At 39.8% G+C, this 22,970-nt stretch overlaps 1 protein-coding gene across 2 annotated transcripts in view; it reads right to left on the bottom strand.

Annotated features, from left to right (window-relative positions):
• The window catches only part of sez6b (seizure related 6 homolog b), a 286,279-nt gene that overhangs the window by 177,271 nt on the left and 86,038 nt on the right, over nucleotides 1–22,970 (bottom strand). For both annotated transcript variants that reach the window (XR_011602460.1, XM_070970052.1), the window contains exons 2-3: nucleotides 11,962–12,558; nucleotides 8,395–8,528 (exon numbers count right to left, since the gene is read on the bottom strand). Coding sequence is in view for 1 of the 2 variants with exons in the window: in XM_070970052.1 (XP_070826153.1) it covers nucleotides 8,395–8,528; nucleotides 11,962–12,558 (731 nt within the window). In the remaining variant the exon portion in view is untranslated. The remainder of the gene's footprint in view (nucleotides 1–8,394; nucleotides 8,529–11,961; nucleotides 12,559–22,970) is intronic.

The following is a 22,970-nucleotide window of genomic DNA, read 5'->3' as shown; positions in this document are numbered from 1 at the left end:
GGTAGAGGAACAAATACTATAAGGGTATGTTAATGCAAAGATGTTTTGGTTGGATAAAAAAAGAGAAGAATTGCTCATTTTTCCCTTTTCAGTGTCTATTTAAATAGACATAAAATAGATAAACATAAAATATTCTGTTTCTGTACAGAAGTTGCTGTTACATCTAACATTTTTTTTCACTGAGCGACTAAGTGCATAGGTTTTGCAACTTATCACCTTAAAATAAAAAGCACCAGAAGAAAACCTGCATTTTCCCTGACCCTTTTCCCAATTTTACAGGATAAAAACATAAAAGGATGATATGAAACATTCAATGAAAATGTCGAGATTGTTGTGCTGGCTCCAGCTTCAGCTCTACCTCTAGCTCCTGCTGCTCCTCTTTCAAGTCTATTATGACTCATCACACAAATAGCTAATTTTCCTTCGTTTTCATATTTGGGCTTCTGAGAAATGCATCGAGTTCCCTTAATTTATTTAGAGAGTGAATAAACTTGTGAAACAGAGTATCGTCATGTAATCCATGGATTTCAACAATGTAACGGTATTCTGAATACCATCTATTTAAATTGTAACTGTAACGGAATGCGGTTACTCAGAATTTGTATTCTGAATATGTAGCACTGGTACATGTATTCTGTTACTCCCCAACACTGACTGTATATTGTGAGACATGTTTGCTTCTTTTTCTTTACTCAAACCCCCAAGACTTCTTCATTTACCAAATGTAGGTTTTCTGATTATGACGACAACCAGAATCCACACTTACTTCCTTTTTGAAAACTATGGGTGCCTCATGTCCATGAGACTGTGGATTTTTTGCAGGTTAGAATTTGTAAAAGCAGAACATTTGGTGCAATGACCAGAAGGATGGCCCAAGCCATGATACATTTTTTATTCATGTCACATCAAAAGAAGCAGGACAACAGGATGACTTTTGAAAGGACATATACTGATATTTTATAAATTAGAATCACCAAAACAAAAAGCATTTCAATTTCTGAAATAAACTGCAACAAATACTAATCATTGTTCATAGGTAGAGTTGATTGGAACAGTGCCAAGAGAACTAATTGTTTTTTTGTTTTGTTTTTTTTGTTTGTTTTTTAAGCGCCCTTGAACCTCAGACTGGTACATTTACTACCATGCCGAGAGAAAGATTTCAGACCTTTTTTTGTTATGCTCCTGCTGCCTGTTTTGGGCTTCTTACCTGGTAAAAGGGTTTAATCTTGACCCAATAGTCTCTTTTATCAAAGTCCTGCATCAGGGTGAAATCTGGCTTATCTTGTACAAAAGACAATCAAATTAGGTTGCTGTGATCCTCCAGGGCTAATAAAGACGTCTGAAGTAGATTAATGAGCATGATTTCTTGATAAGACAAATTAGAAGCCCACCTCTTATTGTATAAAAAGCTGCGACTTACCTCCCAGGTCCACCTGACATCTTTGATATATGTCCAACATTATTTGAATTTCAGATCTGTCTGTCCATCCAGGCAGGGGACCATTTGAGTTTGTTTAAGAAAAGGTGATAGGACATCTTAGCTATGGTACATTTAAAGAGGTCCCTAAACAAGCAGAAGGAAATGACAGATAATCCATGAGAAATTAATTAACCACTGCAGCTCAGCAATGTCCGGACGCTGGAGTTATTTTTAATACTGAAAGTAAATGGAAGATGAGAGAACTGCATCTATTGTATCTCAGGTGCCTGCTTATCACCTCCTCTTCTCCTCCACTTTCTTTATCTTTCCCTCCCTGCTCTATCCTCCTCTCATCTTCTTTGTGCTCTATCTTTCCTCCCCATCTGCTCCTAACATGCTGCCCTTCTTTTCCACCTCTTTTTGATTTGTCTGTCAGATGTTTTTTTTTCGCTCTCCTTCTCACTTCTTCTACAATCCCCTTTTCTTTCTTTCTTTCTTTCTTTCTTTCTTTCTTTCTTTCTTTCTTTCTTTCTTTCTTTCTTTCTTTCTTTCTTTCTTTCCATCCTTCTCTTTTTGCCTCTTCCCTTCCCATTTTCTGTTATCCAAAGGCATATTGGAGAGGGTGGCCTGTGGCCTGACCATGAAATCCAGAGGCCATTTTGATTCATTTCATTCATTCAGGCTGATGCTATATAATTTTAGCCCATTTCTCTCAGCAGTGATTGTTGTGCCCATTCAGCTAACTTAGTGCCGACACAGTAGTTACAGTAGTGAGCAATGGTTGCTCAACTCTTTTACCAACATTAGACAACTACCAAGCTGAAACTCAACAACAGCTCAACTCTACAATATATACATAAATATATTCAAAGGCAAAAATAGCTGTCATTGAGCACAGGACCAGACATATTGGAATCACTGAACAAATCTGACAATGAGCAAGAAGCTCTGCAGACATAAAGGCAATTTGTTTAAACTGTTCCATGGTAAAGTTACTGTTGCTACAATGGGGGAGGTGAATGATGAAATAAGTGGTGTAGTCGTTGGATGGTTTCACCCCAGTGGGGCTTACTTACTTTTTGTTGTTTCTTTTTTCCTTATTTTTTGACTGAAGAATCCGCCCATGGCTGAAAGTACATCTAAAGACTCTTGCTCTCATCTTGTCTTTTCATGTTCTTCTATTTGGCTTAAACCACCTCCTCTCTTTTCCTTTTGTTTTCTTATTCTCCCACACAGTTTTCCTTTCCTTTCCTTTCCTTTCCTTTCCTTTCCTTTCCTTTCCTTTCCTTTCCTTTCCTTTCCTTTCCTTTCCACATCAGCGACAGGAAGCAGCTGGGAGACATCATTGACAATGATTTGCAACCACATATTCATTTTTTATCCTAAATATATTAGGCCAGGCATCTGGAAGGTCAGTGGCTTAATGGCCATTGTATATTTTATGAGCAGCAGGAAGCAAAGCTCTTGGAGTTAATCATGTGGATGAGAGGATTTTCAGGTAGAGACAAGGGCGCTACTTAAATCATCACATAAGCCTCCCCAAAAAGGTCAGATGCTTCAAAACGACGCTGAATGCCCTAGAGTGGATAGAGTGGCTGTAATCATTTGGAGCGCCTGCCATTGTCTGCAGGCCAAACACATTTGTGGAGGTGACATTGGACATCTACAGTGCATTTCCATGACTTCTGTATGGTAGTGTGTCTCATTTCTCTGTCTATACACCAACTACATACACTCGGTATGTTCACATTATGAGGAATGGAGATTAAACTGTGTTTTCCTTCATTTAAGTCTTCGGTGTTTTAGAATCTTTTTAGTTATTTGTTTGGCAAACTTAACCATTAAGACACATTATTTCACTGTGAGAAAATAAAGACTTGTAGCTCTGAAGCTACAAGTCTTCTACAGTAAATATGTTGTCTTAATATAATAATAATTTGAGATACAATATGTTATAGGGTTAGGGAGACGTGGTTTGGGTTACAGTGACTACTTTGTTAAGGTTAGGAAAAGGGATGTCAATGATTAAGAAAATACTTTTGACTTGTCAGTCTATAGATCAATTTGAATACACACACAGTGAGACCATTACCCAGTTGATGTGCCAGATGAGACAGATATGCTCTCTATCAGTGGGGTAGAGGGCGAGGGATTCAAAAAGCTACATTGGCACCTCAAGGCTGAGTAAATTAGGCCATCAAGAACTCTGACCACGACTCCTTTTTGTTTTTGTTATCTGATATTTTTTTACTGGGAAAATCTGTTGAGGGCTGACATATTTAAGTTTCTCTAGTCATAATGTCCATTAAATGTTCAATGACTTACTTATATTAATATTAATATTAACATAATTAACATTAATTAACAACTTTACATGCTGTTTTCCTGTGATGCATTCTGATGTCCAACCTCCCTCTTGCTCCTCTCCTGATTCAGTGAATTAAATGTTTATTTAAACCAAACCAAAGTTGATTGTTGGAACAGTAGAAAGATGAACCAAATGGTTTTGGTGAGTTTTATTTTGATCCTGTTGACGATGAATTAAGCCTGAAGTGAAGTCTGCAAATAGAGTCTGGTGGCTTAGGGGAGTTCTTTCTGGTAAAACAAAAAAGGATCTTACTCTTTAATAAAAAGGTCTTTCTCTGTAGTGATCCATTCCTTAATGTTGTCACTAAGAATAACAATTTGAGCCAATTGTGTTCACTGTAATGTTCATCCCAAGTACTGCTACTTGAAATCAACCCCCTTCAGCTGATGGGAATGTTAACTCCTACACCACCTGTGTGACCAGGCACATTAGTATTCTAAATTTATATTCTTGCCTTATGTTAGCATAACATAAACAATGAGAGTGACTAGCTAGGAAGGTGGGAATTTATTTATTTTATTTTTTATTTTTTTTCTGAAAAACATCCTCCCAGAGCCATGGGCTTTCCAAAACTGGACCTGTGTCAGGATAGAATAAGAGCAGGGAGCACAGGTAGATATGAGAGTCATGGTCACTTAGCCTGAATATCAATGGAGTCCTCTACTGTGAAAGACCTGAGGTCCAGTGGGAAATTAGATGGCATGGTTATTGCTCACTTAACCACCATGAAGAAATTACTAAACACGTAGTCTTTCTCTTTGCTCATGTGTCTTTACTGATGGTTCAATACTCTGATAGAACTGTGCCTGTTGTAGGAAACCTCCTTGCGCCCCCCTTTCCTTGTGTTTCCCCGGGTTTTTCCCCTGTCCCTTTGCGTCATGTTAGTCTCCTTGTGTCTGTGTGTATATGTGTGTCTGTGTGTCCTTCTCATTTCTCACAAGTGCAAATTAATTAGCTGTTTGTTTCTTTGTATCTTTTCAGGATAAACACAGAGGAGACAACATGGCATCGGACTCTCCACGCAGACCTAGTGGCTGTGCATTACCATCAGAGATGTTTGCTGTCACAGGGAGCAGTCTTACATGGAGAGTGTGGTGACCTTTCTGCAGGATGTGGTCCCCCAGGTAACTTTTCTTTGTCATATATTCACTTACATTCATACTATAAATTCCACACGGCTCTACTGATTTTAGTTAGCACAGCATGTCTTGTGTGTGTTGTGTGTGTGTTAAGTACGCTCAACAAAGTCAGTATGACTGAAACACTCTAGTGTGCTGTTGGCCAGCAATGTTCCCATAATGTCCCATAATGTAATGTGTATATGTGTGTGTGTGTGTGTGTGTGTGTGTGTGTGTGTGTGTGTGTGTGTGTGTGTGTGTGTCCATGTATTACTCACATTGTGGGGACAAAATACAGGTCCCCACAATTTAAATCATTAACACTAACAGTGTATATAAATGGCCATACAAATTGGAATGTTGTTATATTATTTGAATTAATATAAAATTGTATTGTGTCTAGAGTTAGCTTTTGTGTTACATAATAGTGAGAATTTATGACGTAGTTACAATTTTGGGTAGTAATGCACACTTAACTTCACATCAGTTACAAAATGTAGATCCATCCATCCATTGTCTATACCCGACTATCCCTTTCGGGGTTGCGGGGGGGCTGGAGCCTATCCCAGCTGTCATTGGCAAAAGGCGGGGTACACTCTGAACCAGTCGCCAGTCGACTCACACTCACACCTAAGGACAATTTAGAGTCACCAATTAACCTAATGAGCATGTTTTTGGTCTGTGGGAGGAAGCTGGAGTACCTGGAGAGAACCCACACATGCACAGGAAGAACATGCAAACTTCACACAAAGAGGCCCTGCCCGACCCGGGGATCGAACCGGCGACCTTCTTGCTGTGAGGCACGCACACTACCTGCTGCCCCACCGTGCCGCCGCTTAAAACTTAACTTTTTGAAAAATCTTATAGTTAGGGCTGGCTAACTATAAGTTCTGCCTGAGGTTTCTGCCTGTTAAATGGAAGCTTTTCCTCACCGCTGTCGCCAAGTGCTTGCTCAAGAGGGAATTGTTGGGTCTCTGTAGATAAAAGAGCTCAGCCTGTACCAGCTCTGTATGGAAAGTGCTCTGAGACAACTTCTGTTTTGATTTGGCGCAATACAAATAAAATTAAATTGAAAATTGAAAAGTAGTGTAATCTGTTATTATGAAGCAACTCATTTCTTTTAAATGTAAGTAACTAATGATATGTAATCTAATACAATTTGAAAGTAATTTGCTCAAAAGCATTGTACTGTAAGTTACTTTGGGTCAGATGTTGGTATATGCAACATTTTTTCATATTTTCAGCTTTATGTCATGCCAGTTATTGGTGGGGATGCACTCGCAATGATGAAAATGCTTATCTTGAGCACCAGTCTCTACCAGCGCTTTCTGCCCTCCGACCAAATCCCCTCTACCCCCGAGATCATTGATGGGGGTCCTGCCCTCATTGTTTGCTGTTTGGTGGATGTCCAGTGACGGAGCAGAGGACTCCAATACCTGGTAGATTGGGAGGGGTATGACCCTTAGGAGCGCTCCTTGGAGCCCTGCTCCCTTATTCTGGTTCCCGCCCTCATCAATGAGTTTTATCTGATAGACCTGCTGGGGTGCCAGGAGGCGTCCTCTGAGGGCTGGGTACTGTTAGGATCCGCTAAAGTGTCTTGCCCTAGTGTCTTCCTTTTCTCCTCTCCCTGAGTGTTATTTTCTGTCTGTTCCCTTGCCTGTCTGAAGCTGGGTGTGTCTCTTCACTCACCTCAGGCACTCACCTTAAGGTCAGCTTTTGGCTTCACCATTTGCCAGTTCGTCCTGATCTCTCCCGTGCCTTACGAGTGTTTTCCAGTGTGAGTATTGCCAAGACAATTTTGCCAATCTCTTCCTTGTGCGTGCTAGAACATCTAAATTGGATTTTGTTTCTTTTTTGATTGCCACTCACGTGTGCTCTTTTCTTTCAGTGCAGATCAGATTCCTCCAGTGTTGCGTTGCCTCACCCCGTCCTGTGTACCTCCTTAGTTAGTATAATCATCCTCTCCTTTTAAGTGCGTTTTGTGTTATGCTTCCACTCCTTTTGAGAGCGTTTGTACAACTTATGTACAATGTGAAATCTTAAGGGTATTAAGACTGTAATCTTATGACAGACAAATAATAATCTAAACATTAGGGAAAATGTCCTTATTACCCTACTAATCTGAAGGTTTTTCATCCTGTCATACATCATACATACATAAGCCAGTATATCAGAATTGCTAGGATGATAAAAGCATGTTTCATGTTTCAGGGTATCCATGATGTATTTCTGGTGAAATGCTCTTGTAAAATCCAAATATATGGTAGAAGGGTGAGGAGACATAATGGAACTGCATTATTAAACAGTGAATTCCTCTCCTGTCAGAACAACTTCTATGTAAGCTGTATATCTCTGCACTGCTCGTCCAGAGATGGGTGGAGAAATATTGTTGATGAAAAATTTAAATGTTAATTGAGGCCATCCATCTGCCAATAGGCCAACACCATGTTCAGTGCTTTAATAGCTTATACAGGGACAGTGATTTGGACACAAACGGACAATGTTGAAGTGGGTCCATAGCCATTACATGGACAGGGATGTCTACATAAATAAAAACTTAGTCTGGCTTAAGTGTCACACACACACACACACGCACGCACGCACGCACGCACGCACGCACGCACGCACGCACGCCCACACACACACACACACATCGATTATAATGTCAAGACATCAAGGGAAGGGAATACATTCAAATGACTAACCAATATGTCCATAGTCATCAAGTCATTCAGATCACACTCTCGCAGTCAGAAGGCTTATATATTATGTACTGCATGAATATATCTTATGGACATGTTTGTTTTTTAAGAGCAACTTAACACCCTGTTATAACATCCAGTACTATTCCACTACTACTGGCTCCACTCTATATCTCATATCTTTTCACAAATAATTCAAAATCAAACAAGAGTTGCATGGATATCTTTGGTTCGATAAATTATTTATGACTGCCATGTTGAGTATGTTAAACCTTGATTACCACCATATGTCTTTCCACACTTTCTCCAAATATGCATGTGATTTCTGTTTTTATATGTCTTGATAGGTCTTCTTTTGCACATTTTTAAAAACATTAATACTTGCCATTTCACCGCGTTATAACATGATAAATCACTCCAGTGAATAACATGATTTTATTGCAGTCTTTTTGAAAATATGAATTGAGTGTAACTTTACTCTAAGTAGTTTGAGAGTTTTAAACTGGAAATAAATCTAAATGCTCATAACTTAGAAAATGATTAGTTTTGTGTGCAAGACATTGTGGCTTAACAAGCAGCCAGCCAACAGTTTGAAGCTGTTTACTACCAATCAACTACTAGGTTATCTCTGATGATTACACATAACACTCAAGAAATCCCATCATAACAGTGAAGCCACCGGAGCCAGCCTATGATGTGTTCTATGAACATTTATCTTGGCATCAGTCTTGCTGCAAAGTATCAAGAGAACAACCTATGCTGGATGGATGTTTGTCTGGCTCTTACCTGGACTTCCACTCCATAGCTCATATAAACAGTGATGATGTAGGTGCAGTCTACAGTGGAGTGAAAAGCAGAGCTGGACTGTGGTGGAGCCTCTATGTATCCTTCTGGCCCAGTCAGGTTGAGCTGGCAAGAAACTGCAGGGACAAATAGCAGCATATAAATGATTCTGATGGAAGTAATGAGGACACATACACACACATAACTACTTGTATCCTTGTGAGGACAGTCATTGGCATAATACATCCCGTAGCCTGTTACCCTAACCACAACGAAATGCCTAACCTAACACTTAACCTAACCCTAATCTAAACCTAAAGCATTAGAACTGAACCCTCAAGCAGCCCTTAGAAGTTGTGAGGACCGACCAAAATGTTATCACTTTCCAAAACTGTCCACACACACACACACACACACACACACACACACACACACACACACACGCACACACACGCACACACACACGCACACACACACACACACACACACACGCACACACACGCACACACACGCACACACACACACACACACACACACACACACACACACACACACACACACACACACACACTTCTTCATATTCCAGATTTGAGTACTACTCTATGCAAGCTAAAGTTACTGTCATGCCAGTCGTGATTGTTTTTCCCCTCATCATTTTATTCATGGCAACAATGAAAGCCTCTTGACATGGTACTGCACCATGAGACAACAAAAACTCTCGCCTTTTAGTTTCTTTAAACCATGTACCTTCCCTTAAATTAACACAGACCTATCAACACTCCCATTTTTTCCTGGATTTGCCCATATTTTACCCTTCTCTCCCATGTTTAAATATTTTCTTGTAAATTTCCTGTATATTAACCTTTTGAAACAAAACAAAAAAAAAGGATGGCTGTAACATTGATGAGGCATAACTCCCTATTGAATGTGTTTCATACGTTCCCCTCTGTTACGGCAAGTGGCAGTATGTACAACATTAGCTGTAACTTCTAGTAACAAGAAGTTATTCACCCAAACTGCACCCACAAATAAAACAAGAACAAGAACTAGAAAGATGAATGTGAGAGGGATGGAGTACCTGCTGGAGATACTAAAAGTATCTCAACAAATGGGAGGAGGCTCACCCATACATGGGTCAAAGTCATGCTTTTTGTAAGATACAGTATGTCACATGGATCTTAGTGTATCACACAGGGGGAAAGATAACACATCTGACGAACATTCGCATGCCCAAGAGACACAGAAACATGATCTGCCAATAATTGTATTTCTAATCACTCTCTCCTACCAATTGTCTCATGTTCACAGCATTTCAATTGCAACCAGATATCCTCAACCAGGATTTCGGGTCATACAAATAAAACTGACTTGTTGGTTATGTGTCTTGTCTCCCAAGTCCGAGGTCCTTCAATAGCCTCCTGCACCAATGCTGCTGCACAGGCTCTGCTTATTTTTCCTTTGCACAGGAAGCACTAATCAATAGTTTTTTGACAAATAGTCTGACTGCCACGCACTCTGCATGTATTTACTTGTGCATTAATGTGAGTTTTCCCTAATCCAGGTCAAATATCCAGATACAGATCACATATCATGTGCTAGAAGTTTTTGCAGTATTAGTCTTGTTTAGGAAAAGCGAGGATGACAAAACAAGTATACATCAGCGGAACGCTATTGCACTTACTGTATGTATAGGTACAGACACTGCTACAAACACACATAGACACTCTCTGGTTGCCTTTCTAAGCAGCTCAGCCCTGCAATTGGACAGCTGAGGACAGAATATTTCCTAGTTGCCTTTGGGGGTTTCTGCTCCACCACCTTCATCCTTCCCTCTCTCTGAGCTAAAGAGTAAACTTTTGCTGAAGTGCTTCTTTATGGAGAAGAACATTCTCTCTCTGGCCCCTCAGCACTTCACCTCAGGGAGTGTCCACTCCAGCATTTTTGCTGTGCTACAGTGTTGTCATTCACCTTGTGCCTGGATGTCTGTGTTAAAGTGGAATTTTGTGTACAGTACTGCCTGTCTGCGCTTTGACCTGCCATCACTCTGCACACAGATCAGCTGATTAATAAAGCCGCTCCCAACTTGCTCTTCCTGCCTTGCAAATTCCTCTAAGAAAGTACTGTTGTCTTTGTTTGGACCTCTTGATTAAAGGTTAGTGATGTACTGATGCTGTTGTAATTTATGTCAGCCCCATGGCTATGTCATTGTGACAGATTCAAATAGAGAAGATATTAGTTGAGAGTGCCTGCCTGGGACAGCCTGGGTGCACCCAAAAGAGAAAAAAAACATCCTTTGGTAAAGTCTCATAAGAGAGAGGACCACTGTGTGTACATCAGACAAATGTTAGGATGTATCTCTGTTTTTAAGGATTGTAGTTGATTCATATTTAAATAAATTTTTACTTTATGCGTTACATTCATTTTGATTTGACTTGATACAGTGACTAAGGTCATAGGTGGGTGGACTTTTGTCCCCAACTGAAGTTACAGTCACATTGCTAAAACAAACAAACAAATCCACTTGTATAGCCCTACTGAGAATGTCACGAAGCTATGTTGTCCAACTCAGCCATACCTACATTTATACATCAGCTTTCACTCAAACATCCCATAATGAGACAACGTTACAAAAGAAAAATTCTAAATTACTAATCAGATAAATGGTCATTTCATATTTCTGATTTGTTCTGATTCCCTAATGTCTCATCACAGCCAGTGAGTGATGCCCTGTTTCCGAATGCAACCTGTAATCCATGCAGGTACAATGCACCTCTCAGTGAAAGTAATAAACCCTGATTATGTCATCAGAGTTAGATCCAGCTCGAGAGTACAAATTTTCCAAAGAAAGCTTGTGTTACAAACTGGAGGTATGGAGGATGAAATATGTTGGCATCACTCGGCCACATAATGGCATTTAAAGGCCACCAGAATATATTGTATGTAAATGGTGTGGTTATTTGAGATATGTGGATCTTGGAGAATTAATATCTTAGAATCTGACTAGGTGAGGATAATTAAAGGAGACAAAACACATATTATGGCTTATTTTGTGATAAATGTCTTAAATACTCACAAATAAAGGCAATTGATTCCACGGGTGCAAAATTATGTCATGAGTAAGACACAAAACATACAGTATATGTCAGTCTTATGCTAAAATGATTTATTTGATGATTTATCATACAAAAGCAGCCCCACTGATTTACATTAATTTAAAACATGTTAGTACGTGTTCACATAAACTATAATATTGTTGTCTTCCTTTAAGATTTCATATTTTGATTGATCCACATTTCTAAATAAATTTAGATAATGAAGACATTATCCAGATCAGAATAAATCACTCCAGTGAAATAAAACTCTATTTTCCAGTTTTCATTGACTCCAATCACAACATTTCACAACTGGCTCACCTGTCAACCCACACACTACCCTAGACACACACATCTGCATGCACACAATAGCACTTTTTGAAATACACAATATTTTCCAATATAACTATTTTCAAACCTTCATATAATTGTTATGGTATATAGTACATCTAAAAAGGCATTATAATACTGTTCTTACTTGGACTCTGCAAGGTGGTGGTGGTGGTGGTGGTAATGGTAGTGGTGGTGGTGATGGCGGTCGTGGTTGTCTTCTCTCCCTTGTTGCCAGGCCACTTTTTCTGCTTCAGCTCAGGTTGATCAGTCCTCACTACATCTTTCTCCCTTGCAGCAGAGGGGAGGATGTCAGCATGTTCTCGACCTTTTAAAACTGTGATGGTGACTGGAACGTGGTTGTTGGAGTGAGAGGTGTCAGCTAATGCGTGCATTACAAGAGTTGTTTGCATGTTGGACATTTCAGCGCTCTCACCTGAGTCCCTTTTATTACCATTATCCAGTGGAGTCCCAGATGGCAAGGTGGAGAAGGTGGACTGGGAGCTGGGGTGTGAGGTGGATCCCCCACTGTCTTCAAAGTAGTTTGATCGACTGTGAGGATCGGATGGGTTCTGGTGTTGTGGGGGATTCCGGTAGACGGGGTGGTGGTTGAGAACGTTGACAGGTGAGACTGTGGTGACCACGGGGAGCCTCCTGACCGAGTCCTGGGTGGTGGAATACAGGCTAGCCCTGCTCTCTGGATTTCCCCCCAGGGTGAGAGAAAGACCATCCTCGGAGGTAGAGGCTGAAAGAGAATGAAAGAGAATTATAGATGTGCTTAGATGAACTTTGATTCATGCCACAGACTCAATAATCACTTGGCCATGCAGGTGCAGAGGGTTTTGGCATCTCTCTCCTGCCTCTTCCCTGCTCTGGCCCCAAACCTCTCCACCCATAGCCCTAAAACACTGCCAATTCCATTTTCAATTGGTTAATGATGGAGAATGGTGCTATAGCAAGCATCCAGTCACTGTCATAACACAGGCCAAGAAGACTTCAAGCCAAAGAAAAAAACAAAAACAAAACACAAATGCAAAAACAGCCATTTTCTACCAATATCTAACAGATTCAACAATGTGACATGCAACCTTTTTACTTGACAATCAAAATGCTAATTATTTTCCTATATTCTTGTCTTTTTGACTTTCAATTCCTTCTGGTGATAGAACAAACAACGCTATTGAATCTTTAAATGTAGGGTTTTTTTGATGTTTTTTTTTTTTTCTCTGTAAATTTTCCAACATGGCCAATGAATTGCATGTTGTATGTTGAGGGATTACAATTGAAATAATGTATGAGACTTAACTGTGTTATCATCGATGATTTAATGTGTAATCATCAAACAAAATTTTTCAATTTTCCTTCAAAAATCATGTCTAAAGCCAGATGAAGAGCCAGGTGCAGGTGTCAGGATGCATTAAACAAAGAAGTGCATGTCTGGGCCCTAGAGCTCATTCTTTTCACCCACTGCACATTATTTATGGAAATCCCTTGTTGCCTTTAATACCAGGTAGATACCACATAGAGGACAACTCTGCATCGGGGGCATGTCTGGGTAGGGTGGTGCAGGATGGCATGGGCCCCACTTGAAATTTGATTGGCCACCCCAGGTGCCACCCCATTATCCTAAATCATGAACAGCTGTGTGCCTGGTGGAGACAGGGCCTTATCCAACGGTTTGATCGGTCAACCAAACTTTATGATAATAATAATAATAATAAACTTCATTTGTATGGCACATGGATGGCACGGTGGAGCAGCAGGTAGTGCGCGTGCCTCACAGCAAGAAGGTCGCCGGTTCGATCCCCGGGTCGGACGGGGCCTTTCTGTGTGAAGTTTGCATGTTCTTCCCGTGCATGTGTAGGTTCTCTCCAGACACTCCGGCTTCCTCCCACAGACCAAAAACATGCTCATTAGGTTAATTGGTGACTCTAAATTGCCCCTAGGTGTGAGTGTGAGCGTGAATGGTTGTATGTCCGTATATGTTGCCCTGCGATCAGCTGGCGACCGGCTTAGGGTGTACCCCGCCTTTCGTCCGTCGACAGCTGGGATAGGCTCCAGCCCCCCCGCAACCAAGAAAGGGATAGGCTGTATAGAAAATGGATGGATGGATGAATGGATGGATGGATGGATGGATGGATGGCACATTTCATATAGGAAATGCAGCTCAAAGTACTTTACAAGAAAGAAATCACATGCACCAAGTGGGTGCTCTACATAAAAACAACATAATGGACATAAAAACAGATTAAAATGAATGTAAAATAAGACTGAAATAAATATAAAGTTTCAGACCTGTTATTATTAAGTCATAGCTAGTGAAAGGCTAAGTGAAGAGATAAGTTATTAGCTCTCTTTTGAAAGTATTCAGTGAGCTGGCTTCCCTGGTATCTGTTGGTAGTGTGTTCTACAGTTTTGGGGCATAATGGGCAAAGGCTGCATCCCCAAATTTCTTTTGACTGTTGCTGGAAACCTCCAATAAACCAGCAGCAGATGATTCCAATGAGGGAGTTAGCAATGTAGCTGGGTCCTAGTCCACTAAGGGTTTTGTATATGAGCAGGGGGATCTTAAAATCAATCCTGAATGTCACAGGAAGCCAGTACAGAGCAGCTAAAACTGGACTGATGTGCTCTCTCTGTCATGGTCTTGATTTTGTGCACTTTCTTGGTTTTCGCCGTGCCTGTGTTTTGTCCTCCTCCCTCTGTTTCTCCTTTCTCCTCTCACTCTCCTTTCCCTGCAGCGCTGGAGCGTGGAAGGGGGCGGGGTCGATCTCCTGGCCACCTGAGCGGCATCAGCTCTTCAGCCGCCAGCTCTTCCAGCCAGCTCTTCCACCTGCTCAGTGCTGGAAGATTTCTTGGTCTGCTCACCACGCTGTCTACCTAGCCTCCTTCCTTGCTCCCAGCTCCAGCGTCTCTTGAGTTTTTCTTGTCATTAGTTATTGAACCGTTTTTTCCCTATCAAGGTGATTTTTTGTTCTTTCCAAATTAGTGCCTATTGGCTTTAGTTTAGTATTTAATTAATAAACTGTGTTTCTCAGTCTCTGCATCCTGGGTCCTGGCTGTGTTTTTTGCCACACGATTCCGTAACACTCTCCTCTTGGTTCTGGTTAGTAGTCGAGCTGCAGAGTTTTGAATGAGCTGAAGTCTCTCTGGAGTTGACTGCCACCTGACTGTGTGGACTACCTGACCAACAGATCACAGTATGTGAGGCTTCGTGACTGCGTGTCAGATGTGATGGATTGCAGCACAGGGGCTCCACAGGGCACAGTGCTCTGCCCTTTCCTCTTCACCCTCTACACATCAGATTTCAGACACAACACCAACAGCTGCCACATCCTACAGCTACAGTTGGACGTGTATCACAGGGGAACAAACAGGAATACAGGGAGATCATAATCAACTTTGTCAACTGGGGTGAACTGAAGTGCCTGCACATAAACATGAGCAAAACAAGGGAGATGGTAATTGATTTCCAAAGGAAGGTACCACAGTCTGCACCAGTGAACATCCAGGTCTTGGACATTGAAATTGTGGGGGATTACAAATACCCAGGTGTCCTCAACAACAAACTGGACTGACAAACAACACAAATGTCCTGTACAGAAAGTCCCAAAGTCGTCTCCACCTGCTGAGAAGACTGAGGTCCTTTGGAGTATGTAGGATACTGTTAAAAGCATTTTATGACTCTGTGGTGGCATCTGCTTGTGGAAGCTCTGAGAGGGACAGGAAAAGACTGAACAAACTAGTCAGGCCCTCTGGAGGAGGTGGGTGAGAGAAGGATGTTAGGTAGCATCAATCATGGACAACCCATTCCACCCACTGCATGAGATGGTGGTGGCCCAAAGCAGCACTTCCAGCAACAGACTGCTGCATTCACTCTGTAAGAAGGAACACTACCGGAGGTCCTTCATTCCAACTGTGATCAGACTTTAGTCTGTGATCAGATTTTAGTCCTTTCTATGTCTTTTTAGATTTCTGATACTGATGCTGGTGCCTGTAACACCCAAATTTCCAACATGGGGATTAATAAAGTGTTATCTTGTGTCAAACAAATTTCAAGGAGTGCCTTTTTTCACCCACACAATGTAGCACATCCTGTCTCAAAATGATGCAGAAAAACTAGTCCACACATTTGTTACTTCCAGGCTGGATTATTGCAATTCCTTGTTAACTGCACTTCCTTATTAATATCACAGTAGACCCCCAACCAATCCACTTCCTATGGAAAGTGTATTTTAAGCATGTATGGAAGTATCAAAGCTTATTATCACATTTGGAATATATGATTTGTATGTCAGTAAGATACTGTAATGTTAGTAATTAAAGTAGATTGAAGATCTAGATTGTATCTAGAAGTAGATTGTAGATTGAAGACAGAAATGGTTAGTTAATGCTATTCTGAGGTGTGTGTCTGTACGTATACATAGTACTTCATGACATCCCTGCATTAGTCAGTGCCCCACTTGGGCCACCTCATATATGAACACACCACTGCAGGGTTTCTGGTAAATGTATTAATTACAATTCATCTTGTACAATATTACATATTTTTATATTTGTTTTATATATTATATATTGCTATATATTGTTTTCTGTGCAATCATACAAAGACACTGTATTTATTATTCATATTTCATTCAGAAGAATTTCAAAATCTACTGTGAAATTGAGCCAAGGCAATATCGTTTCTACTATTATATTATTATTATATAATGTACACATAATGTACAAAAATAGTTGATTTTATTTTGTATCTTTTTTTATTGTCTCTTTATTCGTGTTTTCTACCTGTTTTTATTCTTGCTGTAGCAAGTGCATTTTCCTAACATGGTATCAATAAAGTCTTATTTTTATTTGAAAAAATTTTGAAAAAAGATTAAGCAATATGCACCATGTGAGCATACCATCAACTGGAATAATAAGCATCTTCTAACTAGATTTTGATTTGGGCCCACTTACAAAAATAATAATGCAGAAGCCAACTTAAGGCCCTTATCTTTTTAGTTGCATTGTACTTTAGTGTGCATGATACCAAATAAATTTAAAATCAATCAAATCACCACAATCGAATTGCCACACAGTGAAGCAAAGGTCCCGGGAAAGATGCCCACTTTGTCTAACTAGCAATCAAACTTTGGAAGCTTTTGCAGCTTGTGCAGCAGTATGCAGCAGCATTATGAATGCACATATGACAATATACTGCCCAACAACCATATTTCTTAACTTAAAAGAAGATACTTTCAAAAGAAGTTTGTCAATACCTTGTTACTTGTTTAACTATCTTGAAATGCAGGTTTTAGTTTACAGAGCTACAATGATTTTGACAGGAGAAAGCATAACTTCATAGCCAGAAAATAAATCTGTAATTCATTCACCCTCTTTATCTCTCACTGTTCACTGTTCTGATTCACTGTACTTCAGTCTTACATCAAGGAAGAGAGAACCTGTCTCATGCTTCTGGGAGGACACAGGAACATTCTCTCAAACAGTTACTCAATCTTTCAATGCTGAGTTTTAGCATATCTCTTTTTAACATTTTCTTTATGCGGAGCAATGCATTACTGCTTTTACATCACTGTGAGTCAATAGGCAGACTGAAAACTTGTAAAATGGCAAGCAGTAAAACCCAAACAATTCTCATAAATTGCTCACATCATTGGCTTCTTCCCTCCCTATCCTCCTTGTAATAAGACTTAATATTCATTCCTGAGGAGATTTGATGAGCCCCTATAATTCCCCCAGTGTAATGATCAGCGCTTCCCTCCCAAGTGCACCTGTGAGAACTAATCTGAGACGCCTTCAGGAGGCCATCATCCACTGAGGGAAGTCTTATGTTTCTTTAACAATGCTTCATTTCCACCTTAATAGTTCCCACTCTTTGCCAGCTAATAGCTATCTACTTCAAACAATCAGGGTTTATTGTAGCTGTGCCTCCTCCCACCTACAGTAGCACCTTGCTAGCTCTTCACACAGAATTAGACACATTGGATGTTAAATCTCCCAGAAAAATTATGATTCAGACTGTCATCAACCTGCTGCTAGAAGATGTCAAAGGTAATGTGCAGTATAGGCTCTGGGTGAGCAGTGTGTTTTATCAGTTTCTTTAGCACCAAGTAAATCAGATGTGTGTATGCAACATGACAGATGCTGCAGGACGAGACAGCATTGAAAATATATATCAGTCAGCAGTGCCAGTTTGGTGTAAAAATCTTATTTTCTTCAACAGTCAAAAATGTGAATTAAATGTTTTGTTTTTTTTGCTTGCACACTTTGTTTTAATAATATTTCAAACAAAAACACTGAAATAAGGCCAAACATTCTTTAGATCCACCTGTTCCAATGAGAGGATTTTTTGCTTTTCTTCGTAATCACTGTAAAATTAATATTTTTGAGTTTTCTCTTTAGCTAGGATAAAACAAGACATTTTAAGATGTCACCTAAGGCTCTGAAACTAATGATTAATCAAGCAGTGTATCGTGAAATTAATCCATAATGAAAATAATCATTTGCTATAGCCCAAATATTTTTACATCCAGAATGCAGGTTTACTTGTGGTTCCTAAAGTCTGTAAAAGCAGAATGGAAGCCAGAGCCTTAAGCTATCAAGCTCCTCTCCTGTGGATCCATCCATCCATCCATCCATCCATCCATCCATCCATCCATCCATCCATCCATCCATCCATGCATATATATGAAAAGTGTTCTCAGGCAACTTTTGTTGTGATTTGGTGCTATATATATAAAAAAAATGAACTTAAAAAAAGGTATTCAAATTTCAAGACTGAAATATAGTTTTACTTGCCAAGAACTGTTATAGTAAGACTGTGCTTTGCTGACTTTGGACTCATTCCTCAATCCTCATATTAAATATTCAGATTAGAATGAAATAATGATATAGGCATACAGAAATACATGCAACTGTTGGAATTAATACAATGTGCTGAAACACGTGTGACCAGTGTGAAAATGTACCTGTAACAAGTGGGATGAAGCTTCAACCAAAATCAAGACTCAGCAACACTCTAATTAAGAAACCTGAACAGCCACACACAAAGGTTGCCTGAAAGCCTGCAGTCATAACCTCCTCCTGGCGACATCCCACTGCCTCCTTGATCCCCAAGAATTTGTTTGAATTGTTTGTCACCTTGACATTCAAATCATATCAATGGAGATAACACTCACTGTCAGACAATCTACCCTCACAAGCATTTCTGGTGTTAAAACTGATTGTACTCACTAAAAGGAGTTGTGTGAAGGAAGAAAAAAAGAGAGCTTAAGAGAGAAGTTCAAACCCACCCACAGTATATTCACACATCCAAACACCTGGTCATTGTGTATCACATTGTCTATCTTGATTTCTTTTTTGGATAGTGTGTGTGTGTGTGTGTGTGTGTGTGTGTGTGTGTGTGTGCGTGCGTGTGTAAGAGAGATTTTGATATAAAAACAAATAATTCCCCTACTTACATCTTAGAATTGTACATAAAATTTGGTAACCTCATGCCCAGCTCTACTGAACTTAAACCTAGAAATGTACTCAGCCACATTAAATGAATATGGCTGCGCACATTATTGGATTCCTTAGCTGGACCTTCTCTGTCTCTTAGATATTACATTTATATACAACTAATTTGCATCAGAAAATATATTTTTGCATAAAAAATATAGGAAACATAATGCTGGTCAGATTATGTTATCTATTAACATAATGGGAAAAATGCTCATACTGAACGTATCAGTAAAATGTGCACTGACAATATATTTAATTTTTTTACGCCAAAATATCCAAACTTGTCATGCAATATCATGTGGTGACTACAGCATTATTTACCTTTTTATTTCAATATTTAGTCACTCACTGCACATGGTTAAGGTTTGGGGAAGATCATGATCTAGCTGAATACAAAAGAGGTCAACAGTGACTACAGACACAGTGTGTTTATTAACATTTAACCAAAACCACAACCTAACCATGAACCAAAATGCTTTGTAGCCTAAACCTAACCAAAAACAGGACTGTAGACATGAACCCCATTCTCTGGTGTCACAGTCCTGAGCCTTCTGTGCCCTCCCTGCAGCACTGCTGCAATAGATAAATGTATTTGTCCATTCACTTAAAATTGCCTCTGAACATAATCCAGGAAGTGATTATTTTGTTAGCACAACAGACTTAGGAAAAAAGTATTCTTAATATATACTGTGAACCTAATTTATGGGTTGGCTGGACGGTATTACAGAGCAGTGCGCTCTCTGCACAGTCAAGTAATGAAGTGAAACTGACACATCACAATCAGTCAATATAGTGTCCAACACCAGGGTCATAAAACCTCTTCATTAAAATTATTTAAATCACCCTTTATGACGCTGATCTGCTTCTTGACCCAGAATAATTGACAGCTGAATAATTCATGTCAAAGCAGTACATGAACACAGCGGTCAAGCCTCAACCCATGTTAAATGTGCATCTCCATAAAAGATACCGTTTGTGCTGTTCCTCCTTCCTTTTGCTTTTCTTCACTTCAGCAACACTTTCCTAGTCTTTGTGATACAGCAAGAGGAAAAATGTGAAAAAGGGCAAAGCACCTTAAGGGAAACTTTGATCTCTTTCCCCTGGGCTGTCAAAGAGCCACAACAGAATTTAAGTCTTCCCTTGAATAAACAATCGGTCCAATAGAATTCCCAATCATTAAAGGTCAGTTTCAGGAGTTGACAGTAGGAGTTAAATTGGCCAGGAAGAAAGGATCCAGGATCTGCTTACAAAGCCTGATCACAGGATTATTGTTAAACTCTCTCTATGGCTCATTCATGGTCATTCAACTGAAAGCTACAATATCAGTATGCAAAACACATTTCTGACTTAGTAAGCATTCATATCTACTGTATTGTGTTTTTGTGCTGTAAGGAGAAAAAGTGAGCCTGGATGTTCTCCTTACATACACATATCTGAGTAAACAACATCAGTGCACTCGGGGAAGAGTCATATCTTACCCCTGGAATATTCACTTTTGTCTCCTGAATAAACAAAGTAGAGCACTTATTCAGTCTCTGTACAGCGAGGAGTATCTGGATCAGTTGTCTTGCTGCAGATGAACTAAAAATTCAAATGCAAAGAAGAAGAGAAGCAAACTCCTGTGACTTTGAATAGGATTTCATTGATTCTCCAGCTACATGATTGACCTCTTAATGTGTGTGCAGCATCATGGCACACATAGAAGTACTGAAAGGATACCAGTAGGCCATGGCCATAAAACACTGGTCATTCCTCCACCTCGTCGCCAGATTATTCCCAGTCACCTCACTAAAGTCTCCTCGTGGTTTCTGTCTCCTGTGGGTCGCAGCCTCCGGTTCTGGTTCCTTCGCCCATCACGCTGAGGACAGCCGTCTCCTCCGCCTTTTGTTTTTTGAGAGCTGTTTTTTTGTGTTACGTCTTAGCCAGCGGTGTTTTTCTGTTGCACATTAAAAACTGTGAAAACTGTTTGACTGTGTCCAGCTCCGCTACTGTTGATCCAAATTCACGTACCACGACACTAACACTTTTTAAATCAGCGTTAACAGTTTCACATAAGATAGGTGAATGTAAATAATGTTCCCTGTCTTGTTACGAGACGATCCTCATCTTTAGTGGCGATTCGCTGGACCTTTGCCAGTGGTTAACCTAGAAAGGTTAGGTCTAGGTTGCAGACCCAACCGCTAACAAGATTGTTGTTTGCCTCCATACTTTTGTATGTATACTTTTCATGTGTTTTCAAGAGTAGAACAATGTCTGAATTGTAGAAGATAGTTGGTTATATCTACTACTGCCTAAAGGTAACAGTCTTCATAAGGTAACGGTCACATCTAACATATGTTCTGATTTTCTGTTTATACCTAGTAGGGTAGGTAGTTAGTAGTAGGTAGTAGGGTACTATATTTGATTTGAAAAATTTGAGTGCTGTCCATCAATTAAAATATTTAATCGTGATTAATTGCATGAATATCATAGTTTACTCGCAATTAATCGCACATTTTCATCTATTCTAAATGTCCCATTAATTATCATTTTAATACTGTTATCAACATGGAATAGTGGATAGGCTTGCTTTGTGCAAATGTTTTTTTTATTTAAAACAGCAACGTGTAGTGTTATATTTCTCACTAACATTCTCACTTTGAGCAGTCATTCACATTTGAATGAATCAAATCTCACACAATTTAACACTGTCAATAAACAGATGACAAAAAATAAATACTTGGTTACAAAAAAGCCCTTCAACAACCCTTTCTAAGAGATCAAAACAGGGTGATACAAGATAAAATTAGTGCACATCATTGTAAACTAGGACTCAGGCTATAGTGCAGTTAAACCATGGCTTAAACTTTCCTTTCTTAAGTTTCCTTTGAACATAATAGCATCCATATGCCTCTGTGGAAAGCCATCCATTGTTGCCTGGTTTTGACAAGGAGGCGGAGGAGAATTCGCATTTGCCGTGTGTTTGGCCATCAAGTGGTATTTCAGACTGGATGTGCTACAGTGATAATTCAGTTCACACCAACAATACACACAGATGACTCTTGTCAGTCGACCCCTCTGGCAACTTTCTGAAACTAAACTTTCCATTCAGAATCTTGTTCGCATCCATTTCGGCGTTTCCCGCTTCACATCCACACAAACTGGAAGCCTACTCTTTTACAAGCAGGCAAGACCAAACACGTGCGTGGGGCGTGTTTGTTTGTTTCCGATTTACAATCGGATCCTGTAGTTTTTCTTACGTTACTAGCAGTGGCCACAACTGATGAAAAACTACAAGTTCACTAGGTCACAAAGAGCGTTAATCTCACGATATAAAAAAAGGCGCAGTTAAAATTGATTTGTGTTAATGCGTTAATAACACAATATTTTTGACAGCAATAAAAAATTTACTTTTAATTGTGAAAAAAAAGCACTATTGGTGTGGCCATTATCTTGCAGGCCTTTGCAGCTAAACTGAATGCACTGCATGATGGACAGAGTTACACAACCAGAGTTTCCATTATCAGGTTATTACTGTTTCATTTTCCCAGGAAATCTGTTTAAGTCCAACATAGTCATGATGTCGAGTGAAAATGATTCCCACGTTAAACGTGAGAATATTCTGGCTCTACATGCTGCTCTTCCCCCACTGCTTCTCTGATATCCATCCTC

This window comes from Chaetodon trifascialis, chromosome 9 (assembly GCF_039877785.1).
Source record: "Chaetodon trifascialis isolate fChaTrf1 chromosome 9, fChaTrf1.hap1, whole genome shotgun sequence".
NCBI lineage: Eukaryota > Metazoa > Chordata > Actinopteri > Chaetodontiformes > Chaetodontidae > Chaetodon > Chaetodon trifascialis.
Note: the sequence above shows the minus strand (reverse complement) of the source record. Positions and strands in the feature narration are given on the sequence as shown.